General features: G+C 27.9%; 2 protein-coding genes across 2 annotated transcripts in view; one reads left to right on the top strand and one right to left on the bottom strand.

Annotated features, from left to right (window-relative positions):
• Window positions 1–2133, top strand: part of LOC118190452 (uncharacterized) — a 39096-nt gene extending 36963 nt beyond the window's left edge. The window contains exon 6 of the mRNA XM_085816376.1: window positions 1962–2133. Within this exon, the coding sequence (XP_085672502.1) occupies window positions 1962–2003 (42 nt within the window). The 3' untranslated portion in view covers window positions 2004–2133. The remainder of the gene's footprint in view (window positions 1–1961) is intronic.
• Window positions 2134–4486: 2353 nt separating this feature from the next.
• The window catches only part of LOC118190453 (uncharacterized), a 36282-nt gene continuing 20758 nt past the window's right edge, over window positions 4487–20010 (bottom strand). Inside the window, exons 4-5 of the mRNA XM_085817855.1 lie at window positions 8873–19775; window positions 4487–4763 (exon numbers count right to left, since the gene is read on the bottom strand). Of these exons, the coding sequence (XP_085673981.1) occupies window positions 19461–19775 (315 nt within the window). The 3' untranslated portion in view covers window positions 4487–4763; window positions 8873–19460. The remainder of the gene's footprint in view (window positions 4764–8872; window positions 19776–20010) is intronic.

Below are 20010 nucleotides of genomic sequence, written 5' to 3'. Positions count from 1 at the left end.
GAGAACTTTAAAGAAGCAGTAAATTGGCTGCAGGACTAAAAAGTTAACCACTTCTTACGAAGTATGATAGTGCATATCGAAAGGATAAGAGCAGCACAAAGCTCAGCGGACAAGTTTCGTGAAGGATTTAGAGCAGTCAAGATGCTCTTGAAATTTGCGGAATAATTTCAGCATTCATCATTTGTTCACCAGTTTGACGGCCTTCTCTGACCTTCTGTTATTAGAATTTTTACTAGCTTAAATCTCGTAAGTTAAGCATTAGTTTTCTCATTTCCAAATTTTACTTAAATACCTTAACGTTTCTTTATCCAATGCTCTTTACAAATTCTTTTCTGAAAAGTTAATTCATGCTAGTTCAAGACTTGTGACCAGGTTATTTTTTGTCACTTTTCGCAATAGCTTAACATGTTCTACAGGGGGGTAGGGCCCTTGGCCCAGGTACCCTGGGTGTCCCGAAGCACCGCTCTACCAGGAGGTGAAAAAATATTCATTGGAAATTCCACTTTTTTGAGAAGATTGAAAATACAAGGCCACCATGCACAGTCGAAGGCGCCCTTAATATCTAAATAGAGTGCAATTTTTTCCTTTTACCTCTCTGAACAATTTCATTCAAGCGTGAAAGAGCGTCTTCAGAACTTCTTTGAGATGTAAAACCGTACTGATTACCAGAAAGAAGGTCTCCATGGCAGAAATTTATTGTCTCATTAGACATCCCGATCCTTAGGATTTCGAAGGAATTGGTGTAAGGAACTTAAGGACAAACAAAAGACAAACTTAAGGATTTCAAAGCGAGCAATGGCTACTTTGTACAGAAAAAAAAAAAACATTTTTACCTCCGGTACGCGAGACTGTGTATCAGAAATTCTAAAGATATGCTCATTTTAAAATTATTTTGCACTACTGCTCTTGAACTAAATTTTATGGTTTACGTGCGAAGAACATGATATTTAATAAATAAAAGTAACACACAAAATGTTAAAAAAACGCTCCTTTAGACGTAATTTAAAATCTGAAATTTTCCAGATTTCTTGGGGGGTAGTATTTTTTATATTAATATTCGAAAACAAAATTACAATTTTCTAACTAATATCCAAAACTATTTCATTGTTACCCATCACATTTCATATTTATCAAATTACTTAATAATAACTCAAAATTTTAGTTATTAACAGTATATTAAAATTTAATAACGTTTCTTAACTGAAATGTCCGACCTTTTTTTTAAATTCGTTTTTGAATTTAATAAATGTAAATACTGAAATTCAAATTCCTAATGTCATAGTCTTAATTTGAAATATCTGAAAACAGCATTACATATTCCACATTAAAAATAATACTAATTATTATAATTATTTTTCTGATTGATGATAATGTATAATATTTATAATTACGGGAATCAATGAATAACCTACTTACTTCATAGTTATGAAAAACTTTAAACACATTTTATAGCACGAATATAAAATTAAATGAACCAACGAAATATCTATATAAATGCCGAAACCATTAAATGAAAAGATCCGAATAATTACTTTTTCACTCTTGAAACAATATTTTGCGTTTTCTCAAAATAACTAAATCAGTTTGCAGAAGTTTTTAATTGAAGCACATAATATAAAAATTAAAGTCCGTAGTATTATTTGTCAATTTTATATCTCTGATAAAAACTGCAGCTTCCAATCAATATTCTTAAAAAATATTTTAATCCATACTTTCTAAATTTATTCTGCCTCACTTTGGGTGAAACTTTATGTGAGTGCATCATCAGAGTCATGTAAGAATCAAACATTAAGGATTAACTTTGGCGGTTTAGAGCTATTTATTATATTCATTAACAATTTTTAGGGCAGGAAGGAGAGATACCAAATTAAAATGGCGAGTTCAGGAACACTGCATACTTAAGTTAGAATTTTTGTTTACCTATCTTTTTAATCTCACACGTTATTGTTTTTTCTTTTCAGAAATGTGCTATCAGATTCTATGAAGCATACTGCCCAAAATAGATATGACTCCAATATCATAAAGAAGGCTTTTTATATCAAGATAAAATTTGCAGTAATAGATTAGATTGCAATCTAGAATTTTCCTACTTTTTTATGCATAAATTTGTGAAATAAAAGCCTTTAAAAATTGTGTAAGGGCTTTTCTTGCTTCTATTTTCATTCCCGTCTTGTAAATCATTACATCTATAAACATATAGACAGTTAAAACGCATGGACAACAAATGCAAAAGTGAGATCAGTGCTTCCAAGAATATAATTAATCCCAATATAATTTATATACGTATATAATAAATATACTTTCTTCCATACTAAGCTCTTGCCCCATATATCACCATCAGAAAACAGCCGACTTAGTCTGTGCACAGCATTTCTTTTTAATGTACAAGCGTATTTGCATGCGTTGACTGGAAGTCTCGAATGAATAGCTACTTACTTTACTTGCGACGAAATATTGCCAAAAATGTGGTTCAGAAATCAACCAAGTCATTATATAATTGTTCCAGACTACTGGCTCTTTTTTAATTACTTGTTTCGGTATTTCAAAATTATTTGTAGTAAAATGAGCAAACAACAGAGTAACGTGAAGGTCTAGTGCAGACAGAGATTGTGCCTTCAGTGCTGCTATTCTTTGGATGCACCACACAGTAAACTAATTTGAATGCTAATTACATTTGAAAATTAAAATCTAGGCATCCTAAAACGTTCAATATCATGTAATTCCTCATAAAATTACTTCTACCTCTCTCTAAATTGCTTACCTATACGAAATTTTCTTCCATAAACTTCGTAAGTAGTATTTGAACGAATGGGATGGCTTCTAGAAATATGTATAGTTTAAATTAAATTCCTCAACTGTACATGATACTATCCATCCAAGAGGATCAAATATGTTTGCTCCTTTAGATAAGATATATCCTTTGGAATATTCTACTTCTCTTCCATGTGAGAAACCGAAAGGCCAGAGGAACCACTATATGGATTTCATATGAAACATAATATTTCAGCACCTACATCACTATGTATGGGAATTAAACAAAACTTTTCCTAAAATTACCTTGTCTAACAACTTGTGTATTTAAAAAACGTATCTGCCTTACTACTGAGAAGGATCATTCCTATATAAAAGAAGTAATCAAACAACTGAGTTTGAAATCAAATAAGAAAGAACCCCAATATAAGATATAACAAAATTAATTTTAAAAAAAATCTGCCTAGCATGAAATAATTAAGCAGAATGCTTACTGCTTATATGAAAAGGTTACAGTATTATCTAAAACAACTGTGGAAGAAATTATAACTTTGACGAGCCTACAGAATATAGGACAAAGTGCTGTAAAAAATTCAAAAATAAACTTATATTAAAGAATAAGAATACAGAAAACAGTACAGTTACGCCTGATGTTAGTCAACAGATTGCTGCTATACAGAGAATGCACCTAATTTAACATGGAAGAAGATTTCATTTTGAGTTCAGTTAACACTTACCCCTTCGGAAACCATATTTATTAATGGTGGCATGTTTACATTGTTGGATCTCAGGCCCCTAAAAAGAAATGATAGTGCCGGCATATATCAACTTGTTTTTTGCCTATCATTAGATTCTATGAAATAAAAATTAATTAATTTGATTGAAAGATCGAGGTAGTAAGATTCATTATTCAACATGAAAAATAAGAATTTTGAAAATGCTGTTTGTCATTGGACTCCGAATGCGGAGATTCATAGTTTGAAAGTTTGAATGCTGATGAAAGTATAGCTGATTTTTCATGTTTCCTGCTTCGAAAAAAGTAGAACCAAATATTCTTTACAAATTGTCAGTAAAAAGTTTTTCAATAAAATCTTAATTGTCAATTTGTGTCAATAGACAATTGTCAAGTTTTAAGATTTTTGAATAAAATCTTAAAAAGAAAATTTTTAATCATTGGGGCTAAAAGAATCAAAGAAAAAATACGAAAAGAAGTCACAGTTGCCCTTCTCGCCAATGATACTTACTACTTTCTTCCATTTATAAATGAAGCATAACTGCTTTGTCAAACATCTGTATAAATTTTTCTTGCCCAAAACTGTACTGCATGTAAGAATGACTTGCATCCCACTCAGAGTGCCACAAGGTTTTAAAAATACGATTGTTAAATTTATTTTATTACAAAATTATCGTAGCACATTTGTTTGTAGTATTTAAAAAATTATTTCTAGCATTAATACTGAATATGCTACATGGGACGTTCTTACCCATTTCTTGAAATTAATATCATTATATATATATTAAATATATATTAAATAATCAAAAGAAAATTAATCTTTTAAAAATACAAGTAAAAATGTCTAATAAACAATGTAAAATATATTAAAAATCATAAATGATAAAAATTTTAACAATTTGCTGCATTAAACTGTGCATGAGTCACTTTTATTCCTGCTATGCGTCTTTTAAAAAAAAAAATCTTATAATGGTGAAGTATTTTTAAAACCACACAGTTACCTATCAGTTCATATATTTAATAACTTTAGAATGATATTACAGTTAGAAAATATTTAGAACATTTCGTTTTTTACAAAACATACTCAAAAACCTCATATGTTTGAAAAACGAGTTTTATAACTGATACGGTTTCCGATACAAGCGGCGTGCAAATGACTGTCCCTCTGAATGAATTCTTTCATGTCTTCTCATATTCCACATTCTATTTGTAGAATAAAAACAAGATGGGCACTGATATCTTCGACTTGCATTTGTGTTTCTGGTCCACAAATTGGAATCTGAAATACGCAAAATTCTTTAATAAATTCTGAATCATGAAACATCTATGTGAAAACTATATAGAGAACTACTTCAGAATTTTATTAGGGAAAAAATTTAGAATAAGGTATAAAAGAAAATATAATCATATTAAATAAACTGAATTTCTATGGCAACACATGTCCACTGATAAGCAAATGCAGCGATCTCATCATACGCAAAAACTGGTGTCAGAATTGAACTCATGTTACTGAAAATGAAAAAAATCAATAATTTATACAAAATTTAAAATTATGTATTTATGTATCTAACAGATAACAACAAAAACCGTTTTTAAGTATTTCAGATAATAAATTATGCAAATAAAATAGAAAAGTGCATTAATATAATAGAAAGACCACCAAAAATACTTATGATCATACAAATGAATATAAAAAATCAGGCTTATGTATGTTACTTGAATAATATCCATAGATCGATTGCAGTCTTTTTTATATTATGTCATACTTGCACAGAAATAGGCTACAGCATTATAAGGTTATCACTGACAAAAATTGAGTAACAACAGAGTGTTTTTTTCCCATCATGAGAAATTTTTCTCACCCGTTATTCAATTTGCAGGAATTAGACCCCCCTAAAAAAAAGCAAATCAACAAAGCAGCTTAGAGTATGTCTGCTCAGTATACCAAAAACGGAAGAGATGCTTAACAGCAGATTTTTTTGTTCCTCATATATGTATGTTTCGTAAAGTTCCTCTTAAAGATTTCCGAAAATTTCAGCTGCCATTTGGCTTTTTTTGGCGGCCAAGTGATAAAATCGCTGAACAAAGGTAATTTGAGTGAGCTCCAGATGGGCTGGCTGCATGAGAATTTCTACTGTCTTCCTCACGTGTAACATGATCCAATTTCCCTTAAACAATCTTCCATGAAGGCATCCCTTCCCTCAAACAAACAGTCCTCGTGTATTTTGCCTTAATCAAAATAACCAAATCTAATTCAACTAGCTTTTCTATTTTGCAGCAAAATTAAAATTTTTGACAAAGGGTAACTGCATGGCATTATTGGAATATTTATTTTGATTTTAGAGGCCATTAGCTTAGCCTATCCATAGGCAGATGGGTGGTTAATCCTCCCAATGACATTTTTTTTTCTCTTTTTTCGGTTTCATTAAATCACAAAACTTCTTGAAAATTTGATTACTCTGTTGCAAAGCGTAGTTTTAAACAACACTCTCATAATATTTTAATCAGAAGCACATTAAGCAGTGTTGAATTGAAAATTTGATTACTTTGCTGCAAAGCATAGTTTTAAACAACACTTTCATAATATTTTAATCAGAAGCACATTAAGCAGTGTTAAAACAAGACACCACTTTAATTAAACCAATAAGCGATGATACTTTCAGCCGCTGTTCGATTCTTGGTAAACATTTTAGCTGCTTAGATAGTTTTTTAGTTTTTATCATGAATTGAGAGAATACGAAGCTCATTTCATTCATAATACCTTTCACAAAAACTATTTAAAACAGATAGCCTCGAATGCTTTAAATCTAGACTGCAACAATACTAAAAGTAATATTATGTAATATTGCAAATGAATTCTTACAGCTCGTGATGGATCATGAGTAGGAGAATGGTGCATACTAATCATCGAACAAACATCACCGGCACTATAAATGAGTTATGCTTCTACCTAACACCATCCACAGCTTAAATTGCGCCGAAGCCCATTGAGGCCTGGCTTTGGTACTTCTTCATTTTAAAAATAAATAGTAATTCTAGCTGGAGCACACCGTAAACCTAAATAAGAAAGCTTTAGCATTTCTTTTATGTAACTGAACCACACTTCCAGCACAGAATTTTAACAAAATTAAACTAAAAGACAATTTTAATTTCTGAATGCAAGCCTGTATTTCTGTGGGAAATAAACGGAAGATGAGATTTTTGGTGAAAGAAAAGCCTCCACCCACATGCCAAAGACTTATTCTCCAAGAAATAAAATGGATTTATGATAGCGGATACATTTTTCGTTTCCATACTAGTATCTTCCCGAGGAAAGAAGCACCTGCAGAGGTTCTGGAACGATGAAGCCCAAAAACGGGAGAATAACATCATCTCAGCTAACAATCGGATTACGGAAAAATTTGTTCCCCTATCCCATTCTGTTTGACAGTAGAATCGTGTTGGCCGTGGTAGAACTCAAGTAAGCAGGGGGACGTGGTAAAGTGCTGAATGTTTCTCTGTTTATTTTGATACTCTGTTTATTTTTACGTATCCTCCATTAAAATTTCTTCCATACTCTGATACTATTTATTCCCATTAGTGACGCATTAACCGTTTAAATTTTTTTTAATGGCGTGCTAGGAAAAGAACGGTCTTTGTTTTTATCATCCCTTGAAATAGCATATTATTACAATATATTCTGGGTTTAAAGCTCTGGTTCAGCCGCAGCCACATTGAGCCCATCTTAGTTTATGAGTGGAATTTTAATACCAGCCGAAACCCCAAATAAGAAGTCCAGTATTTTATTATTTTAACTATTTATCATTACTTTAATAATTCATAAAATTTATATTTATCTCCTTACATTGTATTGAATATTTATTTTAATCACTTTAAATATTAATTATTTTACTACTGTGTCATTTTTATTATTGTTGTTGTTGTTGTCGCTGATGTTGTTTTATTTCCTGACAATCTTCCGTAGGGTTCCGGAACTTTTAACTTCAGAAATTAAGCCCCGGTACCATCCTATTCTGGACTGAGACATTTCAAGGAACAGCATTTAAAATGCCGTACCTTTCTTCCTATCCTATCAACCTCCTAAGAAAAATTTTTTGTCAATGGATTCTACATGCCTCTGCCATGAAAAGAATTAAAAAGAAAAAAAAGTTATATATCGGATACGTGACAAGAACTTATTTTTTTAAGACTTGAAATGGAAGTTAAATAATTCATGCTAAATAATTAGATCTATATTTAATTCAATAAAATAGAAATACTCCAAATTACAATTATTCATAAAAAAATAATTTCCAAAGTAACGTAATGTACATACTTACAATATCACAAAAAGGATTTAAAATCTAAATGATGAAAGCATTGTCATTTATTATTTAAATTTAAAGTTTCACACATAATGCACAATCATTTAGTTTTTAAGATAGTATCACCTCAAAAAATTAAGAGCAGTTCATAAAAACAGATATAAAGAGAGATATATTTCTTCAATAAAGAGAGATATATTTCTTCAATTAAGTCATACATAATTAAACTATTACAATGGTTAATATATATATATTACTATAACATTAAATCATTAAACAGTTAATATAGATATATATTATTCCAATAACATGCACATTAATTAACCTGAAGATTACCTGTTTTGTTCTATTTAAGTGCAGAATCATCTGCAAAATGAGTTTTCCGTGCTTTATTTATGCAATGTGTGGTTTTTCTGCTTTTTTCCAGCTGCATTAAAAATTTCAGTAATTTCTCCCAAGTGCATTTTTTTACCTTGTTATTTGAATAACATAATTTAAAATTTGAGCATATTCATTTTTTTTACACAACTTAACATATTAAGTCTTAATTTAATATATTCTATAAAATTTATTTACAATCAGCAATTTAAGCAACTGTTTTTCAGTTATTATTAAGATATCCAATATTCTTATACAGATTAAGTTAAAACTATCTCTTACATTTTGCAAAGCATGGTTTTGTTAGTAAATAAATAATTTCATCCAAAAATATCAATTCTCATATCAATATGCTGAAAGCATTTCCGAAAATTATTTAATCACACTAATTTTATTGACAATGTATGGCATAATTAAGAACCACGAGATAGAGAAAAAATAAGAACTTAAAGAACAGAAACGATGTTATTACATTTTATAATATGTGTAAGAATGTATTATATGTATAAGAATTTGTGCTTAAATAATTATGCATCACATCAAGAGAATCAAAAATAACCATATGTAATTATAATCAACATGCCAGAGAAAAAGCAAATAACACACATTTTAAACAGCATTATAGTGTATAATTCAGTTATTTCACAGTAATAGGGAAATATAAAATTTATTACCAATAACTATAAAACATACAAATCATACATACGTATCATTCAAATGAGTATGAAATTTTCTATAATGAAGAATGACTTGTGACTTTATGACGTGTTAAATTGGATTTAGATGCAAAGTAACGCATGCACAAGTTACACCTAAATGGCTTTTCTCCAGTATGCACATACATATGGTTCATCAAACTTATTTTGTGGTTGAATGCTTTGTTGCATATATGGCAGTTAAATGGACGCTCCTGAGTATGGACCATTTTATGCCTCCTCCAATTGGAAGAATTGCTTGATGAATATGGACAAAATTCACATTGATATCTTCTAATAGAAATCCTAGTTACTTCTGAACCACTCCACTGTATAACTGCTGAAACAAAAGGTTGGTATATATGGAAAAGATTTAATTATCATAATTAGAAAGAAAAAGAAGATAATGTATGGCAGGAATTAACAATTATCAGACAATATTTTAATTTCTAACATCATTTCAGATAAATCCATTAAATCAAAGATAAATCTTTTAATGTCAATTAGTCTCTAAGATAAATAAATCGATACTCACTTGTTAAAGCAACCACTGTATAATCTTTTCACATTTAAAATTTCCACATTACAAAAGAACTATCTTTACACCATTAGAGGCCCTAGGATAAAACAGTGTGCTGGGACCCCTATGGCAACCACTCGTAGAAATGAAAAGTAAATGAAATATAAATGGATAAGCATCAGGCTCTCGAGTTCACTAGGTCATCGGGCAAGTGCTCAGCAGGCTTATGGTCAAGATGATCCTGCGGTACAGCTTGGGCAAGCAAATTTGAGAATTTTTGCGACTAATTATGCTGGTCGCTTTTACAAGAAAGTACCCAAACTTTTTTTAAGGTATTCCCAGGAAGGGGGAATTGCAAAATTGTGAAAATTTTAGTCATTAAATTATGCATATATTATTAAAAATGTATATTATATCTAACACATTAAATAATTATAACAGTACATATTTAATGAATAATTTAAATAACCAATTAGTGAATAAGGATTCAGAGAATAATTCATATTAAATTTAAATGATTTTCTAAATAGTTTGAATTTATCACACAAATACTGCTAAATGTATAGTGCAAAGCAAACCTATACATAAAAAAAAAGTTTGAACTTTTAAATAATTAAATTATTGGCCTTGTAGTGTTACAGAATAAAAGATGTAATACTGAAGACAAATTTTAAGAAGCCCATGTAAAAGTTTTTTTTACATATGTATTGATATTTATCCTCAATTAGTTAAAAATTGTACATATGCATGATTATTTTAAATACAAACAATGAATTTGTGAAAAATAATGCTAATATTTTCAGTTAGAATAAATAAGATAACCTTTTAATAATACTTAGTTTATATCAATAAAATCATTTCATAAAAATGCATCCACTGTTTACATTTCATCATACGACTATCAAATAAATGTAAACATTTATTATGTGGCAGATGCAAAAAAGGTTTATACCCATGGTTCTCAACCAAATGTGGAATTCCTCTCAAAAGGGAATTTCACTGTCTTACAGGAAAATCATTCAAATGTAGACTGGTAGATTCAAAATGTAATAAAATCTCATAGCACAAAGCAGCTAATGTGTGGCTGAAATCACAGTTAAAAAGGCTAAAAAAACATTAAATTTAAGCATAGACGGGTTTCCTTATTTTTATTTATTAAATATAACAATAGCCTGTATAATCATACAAATAATATAGATTTATTAAATGTAATTAATTTTTAAATCTCATTATGTACATTTAAAACGGACTAAAATATAAAGGTTTCACTTTTCCATTTTAAGCTTTTTGAATTGCACTTTTTCAGAGGGAAAAAACTTATGGAGATGACAGTCTCTCACACGATGAAAAAAGAAGGGATGCCCAAATAAAGTTGGGAACCTTTTGGTTTAAACATTTAAGATTAAAACTGTTTTAAATTTTCTAAAACATAAAACTAAAAGAAATTTTTAAAATATCAAAATTACTTCAACAGTAAATAATATATAATTACTAAAGATTAATATCAGAATAACTTTAAAAAGATTTGAAAAAATTTAAATAACATCCCCCTTCTAATTCTTTCTACATTAGCTACTTCTTATCATGTCTCCATTTTTTTAATTTGCATCATTTTTTTAAGAAATCAGAAGTCATTTTCTTAACATATCATACAGGAAAATCCTTTCAATAATATTCATACTTTATATCTGGCTTAAATATATGTTCTTTATTCAAAAAAAAAAAAAAAATAAGAAATTTGTACAATGAATAAAATTTACATCACGATTTTGCAAATTTTTCATTTTAGATTAAGTCATTAATTTTAATCAAATAAAATGTCTTTTAGTATTAATATAGAACGGTTAACATGTATAAAGAATTTACTTAATCACAGCTTTCAGATTTCATGTTTCAAATTAAATGCTTTTCATAACTACTTTATCTTCAACAAATATAAATTTGTTTATATCGCAAAGCAGTAGAGATAAACTGTTAAAAATAGCCTTTATAAAAACAGTTATTCCATTAAAAAGTAAAATAAATATAAACATTCCATTAAAAATCAAGCAACAGTAACAGCTGAAGGGCAGAAATTTGTGTTTAATGAATCGAAAATTTCAGCTCTAGCACTTGTATGCTGTTTGTGATGTTAAAAAAGAATTTTGCTGAGGGATATACAATTTTTCTATTACATAAAATATGTCGATGTCTTTTTATAAAAGAATTCTCCCCCCGCCCCCCAAAAAAGTTCCCAATCCTTTTTTTCTCTCTACAAAGTTTTCCCCCTATAATACAAATAAATACATTGAAAAATATAATCATTTTGCATTCATTGATTAATAAAGTATGTTTTGTTAAGTTATTTATGAGCAAGCAATTGAAATTTAGAGCAAAAATTAGAAAGGGGAAAATGTAAATGAAACTCAGAAAAGCAGACATCCACAAAATTCACTAATCCACAAAACCCTTCATCCCAATAATCCTGAGATATGTGGACTATTAAAATTCTCCTAAATATGAGAAAAAAATTGGAGTTTTACCCTAAAACTATCTAATATAAAGAAAGGAAATATAAAATAAATCACAAACTAGGAAACTCTCAAATTAAATGAAAATTTTAATCTTAAGAAATAGCCAAACAAATTATCAACATAGTCACATTTCTTAATTATATCTGGAGTTCATCCATTTCATTACAAAATTAAACTAAATTTGAATTTGTAAATAAACGATTACATCCAACTTAAAAAATAGGAATTTAATATTTAATTAATGCTTTCATCCAGATAATATCAAAATAAATGCAACTTTAAAAACATTATTAATATTAAAATGTTATAAATTTAAATTAAAGCTTTCATAAAGATATACTTTACTCTGACTTGGCATGCAAAAAAATACATACATATATCCCCCTCTTTTTATAATTCATAATAATTTAGAAACCATATTGAAATGAAGAGTAAATGGGCAAAAGTTTGGGAATGGCATATAAATACAAAATACACTCAACTCTGAATCAAAGTGTAAATTCACTTACGGAAAAAATTCAAATCAATAAAATTCTTAATTACTTTAAAAATTTTAAAATCCCAAATAAATATTAAGATTTTATTTTGGAAAACTTGGGATGGAAGATATTCTTACACAGAATTTTTTTGTAATGATTTTCTTCTAACAGACTACTATTAAGATATTACAAAATGGAATACATTAATATTATTATTATTATACACAGTAAGGTATTATACTTTATGGGAGATACACATATATATCATAATGACATGTGATAAATTTCAAATTATACATAGGCAATATTTAGCATCAGGCAATTACCTATACATATTTACACCAATTAAAAATCTTATTCTACTATTCTGTCACATAAATGCTTGGTTAGAATTAACATTAAAAACTTGCTGTTCATTTATTATGTTCCCAATGTTATATTGTTCCCAATATGTTAAACTAATAATTCATACTGTCATTATTGGTAATATACAAATATGTAGTAATGTTTTTTTTATTCCAAACTATTAGTATTTAATTCAATTCCTAATATACAATATGCATAATGGGATATAAGGGAAAGGTAATTATTAAAGTAATTAAATCTTATAATAAAAATGTGTGCCATTTATATATATATATATATATTACTTTTCTCATACAAAATACTTTGAGTTCACAGAGAGGAAAAGTTATCATCTTATAAGGAAAATGCACAAAATAAGATATTAAAAAACACAGTCATATTTAGAATCTACAATTTACAAGTCTAAAAAAAAAATTAAAAACATTTTTATAAGGAAAATGCACAAAATAAGATATTAAAAAACACAGTCATATTTAATCTCTGCAATTTACAAGTCTAAAAAAATTAAAAACATTTTATATGAAAATGTTCTTTAAATATTCATTACTGTAAGTATATTTTTTTCCTATTAAAATAGTGCACATTATAAAATACATTGATTTTAAATAATAACTATACTATGAAACCTTAATTAGTTTTATTCAACTTATTGCACATTAGTTTGGCCATGAAAAAGCAGATGTCTTTCCAATCTGCCAGCTCTCACAAAATCACGAAAGCAAATAGGACATTGGTAAGACTTGTTTTCATGAGTAAGCTGATGGCGCAGTAAACTATGTTTATAATTAAATGCTCTGAGGCATACAGAGCAAATAAAAGGTCGCTCTTGAGTATGAACCTTGCTATGTCTTTTCCAATTTGATGAATCATGTGTAGAATAAGAGCATAACGAACAAGTATATCTTCTAGTAGTATTTATAGTGTTTCGATGATGCCAAATAACATCTGAAATATACAAAATAATTTATAATGTTCTTTATCATCAATAAAATATGTATATTCAAATTACACAGATAAGTTAGGTATTTCATGAAAGAAATATTTTCATTTATTTATAATCACAAATTTGTGAAAGAAAAATTACAAAGTATCTGGCAAATTTTAGGTAATGAAAAAATGTCTGCCTGATAGCTAATGTTTACTTAAGATAAATAATAATAATAATAATAATAATAATGCTATTTGTGTTACAGATAAGTTTACATTAGAAAGAAAATGTTCAGAATTTCATATATCAAACTAAGATGTTAATACTCATTACTCTAAAATGATTTTTCTCCCCTAAGGACAGTTATTCATTTTATGAAACATCCTCATAGTGCTAATCTTCCAAAACTTATTGATTTTAAATATCCTATTTTTTCAGAAAATAGCACCTTTAAATTATTATTGATATTATATATAATAATAATACATAATTATTATTTAAAAAAGAATATACATATGTACAGTGGAACCTCGGATCACGAACAATTTGGTTCTTGAATGAATTACCTGAACAAAAAAAATCTCAAGCCAGGCGGCAAATGACTATGAACTATTCTGCAAGAACTATGAACTCATTCTGCAAGAAACTTGAGCTACACTGCATTGCAGACACAGACTTTGACACAAAGGATTGTTCTGCTACGTCATCTGTGATCCAGGAACAGATGAATTGATTTTATATTAATTTTTATGGGGAAAATAATTTTGATTTACAAGAATTTTGGATGATGAACCACATCCACGAACCAACGTTTCACTGCACTTAAAAAAATATGAAATTTACCAAATGAAGAAATAAGAACATTTTTATAATAGAAAGCTTATTTCTTATAAATGATGTCAAATAATTATCAAATTTAAAATTTGTATAAAGCTAATACTTGAATTCAAATTTTAAATTACTGATCAATTAAGACTTCAAAGATTATCACAGTTTAATAGTTTATACATGTACACAAGAAATTAATAAAAAGTGCAAATTATGTATAAATCAAAAATTGAAAGCAGCAGGAATACAGATTATTTAATATTCTAAGAAACTGATAACAGAGATATAACAGTTCTAATAACAGAGAATATTTATTGTTCTGTCTAAGAAATTACACTCACATGACATATTATTTTAATGTGATAAGCAAGAGGAGTAAAAGGAAGTCTAAAATGAACATACAAGACATCATCATATGAGTATAATTCTCAACACAGTGTTACAGAAACTTGCTGATATAATATAAATATATAGCAAACATGGCAAGAAAAGGGTACTATAACGGACATACTAATATTGGTTTTGCTGCTTCTCTCATGAGGCGAGGTAACTCTAAGATCAACCAAGATCAGGAAGATATCATGAATAGAAAATCAAGGACAATTTGGAAGCCACTGATGCCAACAACTTAATTACTATGGTAAAACTGGCAAAGAAGTTAGGGTTCATAGGAGAAACAGACTCAGATTCAAGATGACTCTAGACAGTGAACCCTTATGTTTTAACTTAGCATTAACTGAATACATCTAGATATCTGGGTAAAAAATAAACTGAAAATAAAAAATAAGTTCATTACAAGAATGTCAAATAATACAGCATTATTGCAAGACAAGCAAATTTCAGGATAAACTGCAAAATAAGGATAACACCCACAAAAGTTTCTATGTAGCTAGTGGAATTCCAGAGGAGTGATTTATTGGGAACAAACAATTCAGTTGGAAGATGTATGTTCAACAACTAGACCATTTTTGCACTGCTCTTGGAGAAAAGCACCCATCACTGGTTAACTGTTAAAAAGTTATATTCTATCATCACAATGCAAGACCCCATATTATGAATCAGCTTATCCAGACTCAAAGGACCAAAGTAATAATAACTTGGATAAGAGATTTTAACACACCCTCCATATTTACTAGATATTGCTTCAAGTTACAAATAATATTAGAGAATACAAATACATAGACAGCCAATAAATTTGATTTGTAACATAAAACTCTTTCAGTGAAAAACATAAGAAATTTTGCACACACACTGTACAAAAGTATACTAGCAATACAGCAGCAAATATAATTCCAATTCTAATAAAGAGGAATTACTCTGATTGCAGAAAGATCAGTGGATCTTGTAAACTTTATTTTAATGTAAACCACATTTTCTCATTGTAAGATCATCAGGATAGCAGGGAATTGAGAAACGATGATGTAGATATATTGAGATATTACAATTGCCCAAAATCCTTAAAATAATAATAATAATAATAATTCAAATTTTCAGCGCAAAAGAGAAGAAAGGAATATTTTAATTATTAGCAAACTTTAAGATTGAAAACAATAATAAACAAACAGATTCAAAACATAAAATGTAATTACAGACTGATTTAAACATATTAATTTAATTTATTTTTGAGCACAACAATAAAAAATTAATGAAATTAACACCACATGCACACAACATTAGCTTTTACACATCAAACAACATTAATATATTTACATAAGTATTTAATGCAAATCTTTAAGTTTTCTGTCCTGAAGATCTGTACTACTATAGTTATCCACAATTTGTTATTGTTTTATATAACCAATACACTTGTTTACAAAAATTTATATGTAATCATTTTACTTTCAGTTAGTAAATTTGACCTGGAAGCAGAATATAGGTAATAAAAATTGCACTAGAAAAAATTCTGTTACTTATAGGCAATAAAAACAATTATATAAAAAAATAACTACTAGCTCCTGGTGAAAATAAGAATTTTATTATTTAAAACCTTATAACTCAATGATACAGAAAATTATAAGCTCCCAAAGGTTGGAAATTTAAACACCTAAATCAAAAAATTATTAAAAAAATCATTTCTGAACGAAAAATTAAAGGGAATTAACAAAGTTGTCAGCATTGAGTTCAGGGAGGGAGGAAGTCTAGAAAGCGAGAAGGATGAGAAGAAAGTTCAAATGACTCTTGTACACTATATTCTTATCATTGAAACTCCAAAAAGAAAAACATATTTTTAAATATTCAGTGCCATTCTAAGAGTCTTAACTTCTGAGAGATAAAATCTGGACGACTCAAAGATTACACAAGACCCAAAAAAGAGAAAAGAAAAAAAAAAAAGAGAGAAGATTAAAAATTAAAATTTAACTATAATTCTTAAAAATACTGGAAAAGAATTCTTAAGAAAATACTGCTTTTGTTACAATTTATTAAACGAGATATTAAATTACAAATCATGTAATATTATCAAAAAGTCACACAGAATTTGCATATACTCATTATTAAATACATCCCATAAATGCATGCTATAAAAAAGTGCAAGAATATGAAATTTAAATATTTTTCTAGCACAGATTATAAGAAATTAATCATTACACTGCTGACTCAGAACCGATTACAAAACCCTAATAAAAGACCAAAAGTCACGTTAAAATATCTAAGGGAAAAGAACGACAAAAATGAACTCATATAACAGTAAAATGTTTAATCAAAAAAATTATTTGAATACATAATGCAATAACAGTAAAACAGTACACTTAATTTCATATTTCTGATAGTAGTGAGTAATGTGAATAAAACTAAGTCTTTGGTTTTTCTAAACTTTTGTCTGAGAGCATTTTTTTACATATACATATAGCAGTATCTTATATGTTTTACATTTATTTTCTTTTTAAGTTTGTAAATTGCAATAAATATGATCAATCTGAACTCTGAAATTTTTTAAATAAATGCCCGATTGCTTCAGAATCTTTCTGGAAGAAATAAAGTAAAATAAAAACATAACATTCGGCTGGGGAGTAGTTAAAAAAATTCAATGTATACAAAATCATAATTTGAAATAAAATGATGACATTCAAATTCTTTGAAAAAATATTTGTTTAATCGCTATTGTTTACTATATGATTTAATAGCACAATAGTAACAGAGATCTGAAAAATATAGATAATAACAAAGCACTTACCTATGTTCTCAGATACCAATTACACAATTTATGGGGAAAACATGAGACATTTATATTTTCATATACAAATAACATTTTTAAACATATTCAAGTTTATGTTTTAGGACTGCTAAAACACAAGCTAGAATGATTTTATATTATCTTGTAACAAACACTTTTTTTTTTTTTTTTTTTTTTTTTTAAATTTTGGTGAGCATATTTTACCATTGCTAGAATCCCACTGCAAAAGTGTTTCATTACTTTTGTATGTAATTTATATCTACAGTAAAAGCAATATCTGAGTTACATGTTCTTGTTTGTTAAATGTTTTCTCAGTTTTCCGTTATTAGAATTAAGGCTACTGTACTTATTTGTTATACAAATGAAATGCAATACTGTGCAATAAATTAATCGAGTTGAAATTTCTAAATATTACTTAGATATAGAATCTTTTATTAAATTTGAAGCAAATTCTACCATTAAAAAGATTGATAGTTATAATAAAAGCTTAGACTGAATACAAATTTATTAACAGGCCATTCACTAATTTATCAAATATCACTACATTAACATAATGTCTACATTTTGCATGTTCTGACTTAATTCAACATTAAAAATATCATTTTAACAGCATATTTATAATACTGTGACAATAAATGGATTATAACTTCATTTTTCCTAATTATAACTGTAACTATAACACATACACTATTACAAGTAGAAAAAAGTGAACAATTTTAAATTGTACCTACTAAACTATTACATAAAAGTATATTATACAATGAATTACTTACTCAAAAATCTTTTATAGCTCCTAATAATATTTCACACATAACTTACTAATTTATATATAAACTAATCAAACACAATGAGCTTAACAGAAACCACTAAACAATAAAAGTTTGTCCTGAGTTCTATTCCTGGCAGTTGTACAAGTGGCTTATATGCAGTTTTTATAGTTTTCCAAAAGCAATTTGAATGCGGGTCATTTTTCCTTAGAAAGCAATTTAAAGGCATCTCTTTTGGCATTTCCTTAGAAAGCCATTTAAAGGCATCTCTCTTTTGGCAGACATATCTTGCTACAATGAATGATCAACTACATACTTATTTAATGCCGACAATCAAGAGATCTGTGATAAAAATTAGATGCATATTTTCAAAATGATTGAATATAACTCAGCTAAAGATTAGATCCATGAAATTTATATTTTTTATGTGTCTGTATATAAACTGCAGATGTACTCACTTCCATATTAATATAATTAAGTAACATTTCTGACCATTTATAATAAATACTCCTTTAAAATTAAATACATTAAAGATTTACAACCACTTCATAAATTTGAGTTTTTCTTCCATCAGTTCTTTAATATTAATTCAAATTTAAAATGTTAGCCCACCCCCACCAAAAAATTTTAAATTACTAGATTTTTTTAAATTCCATACTAATTTAAAATCAGTAAAGTATCTGCATTTAGAAATATTCACGTGTAATAAAACACAATTTTCACTACATTAAAAAGCTTCAACCACATCCATTTTGGATCTAAAAATAAAGTAACATCAATAAAAACAAGTATGCAAACAAATAGAAACAACTCCATTAAGAACAAACATAACAACAAAATCCATTTTTTATATTTTACAAATAAATATATAGCTTTTAACTTACAGGAAAATATTCCTTTTTAAATAGTAATTGTAAATAATCTAATAATTCTTATCATAATACTATAATTCATAAATAATTAAAATTTCAAATATAACAAATCTTTTGAATGACTAGAGTTGCACCATAAAGCAATATCATTCAATTACATGCCATTATCCTCATGCACCAGCAAATGTCTTTTTAAGTTGCCTCTCGTTGTAAATTCATTAGAACAAATTTGACACTTGTGAGGTCTCTCTCCAGTATGTGTATACATGTGGCATTCTAAAGTAAGTTTATGATTGAATGCTTTTTCACACAAAGGGCATGCAAATGGACGCTCTTGTGTATGCACTCTTCCATGTCTTCTTAAATTTGATGAATTATTTGTAGTATATGGACAAAATTCACATTGATATCTTCGAATATTTATGCTTTGATTCCAAAGTAATAAATCTAAAAATAAAATTGTAACAGCTCTTAATTTTAAAACACAGTATCACATAAAATAATTTCATGCCACAATATAAATAATAGATACATTATAAAACAGTCATTCTAATTTTTTAAATATAATTGAAATCTGAAATTACATTTGATATAACAAAATGTATTCTAAATGTAATTTTTCTATCTTCTTAGGCAATATGTTAATATGATATAAATAAAACTAAATTTCAAGAATCTGAAACTAAAGGGACCAAAAGGGCGGG

This window comes from Stegodyphus dumicola, chromosome 5, assembly GCF_044657685.1.
Source record: "Stegodyphus dumicola isolate Sdum_Otavi_A_Nest chromosome 5, ASM4465768v1".
NCBI lineage: Eukaryota > Metazoa > Arthropoda > Arachnida > Araneae > Eresidae > Stegodyphus > Stegodyphus dumicola.
Note: the sequence above shows the minus strand (reverse complement) of the source record. Positions and strands in the feature narration are given on the sequence as shown.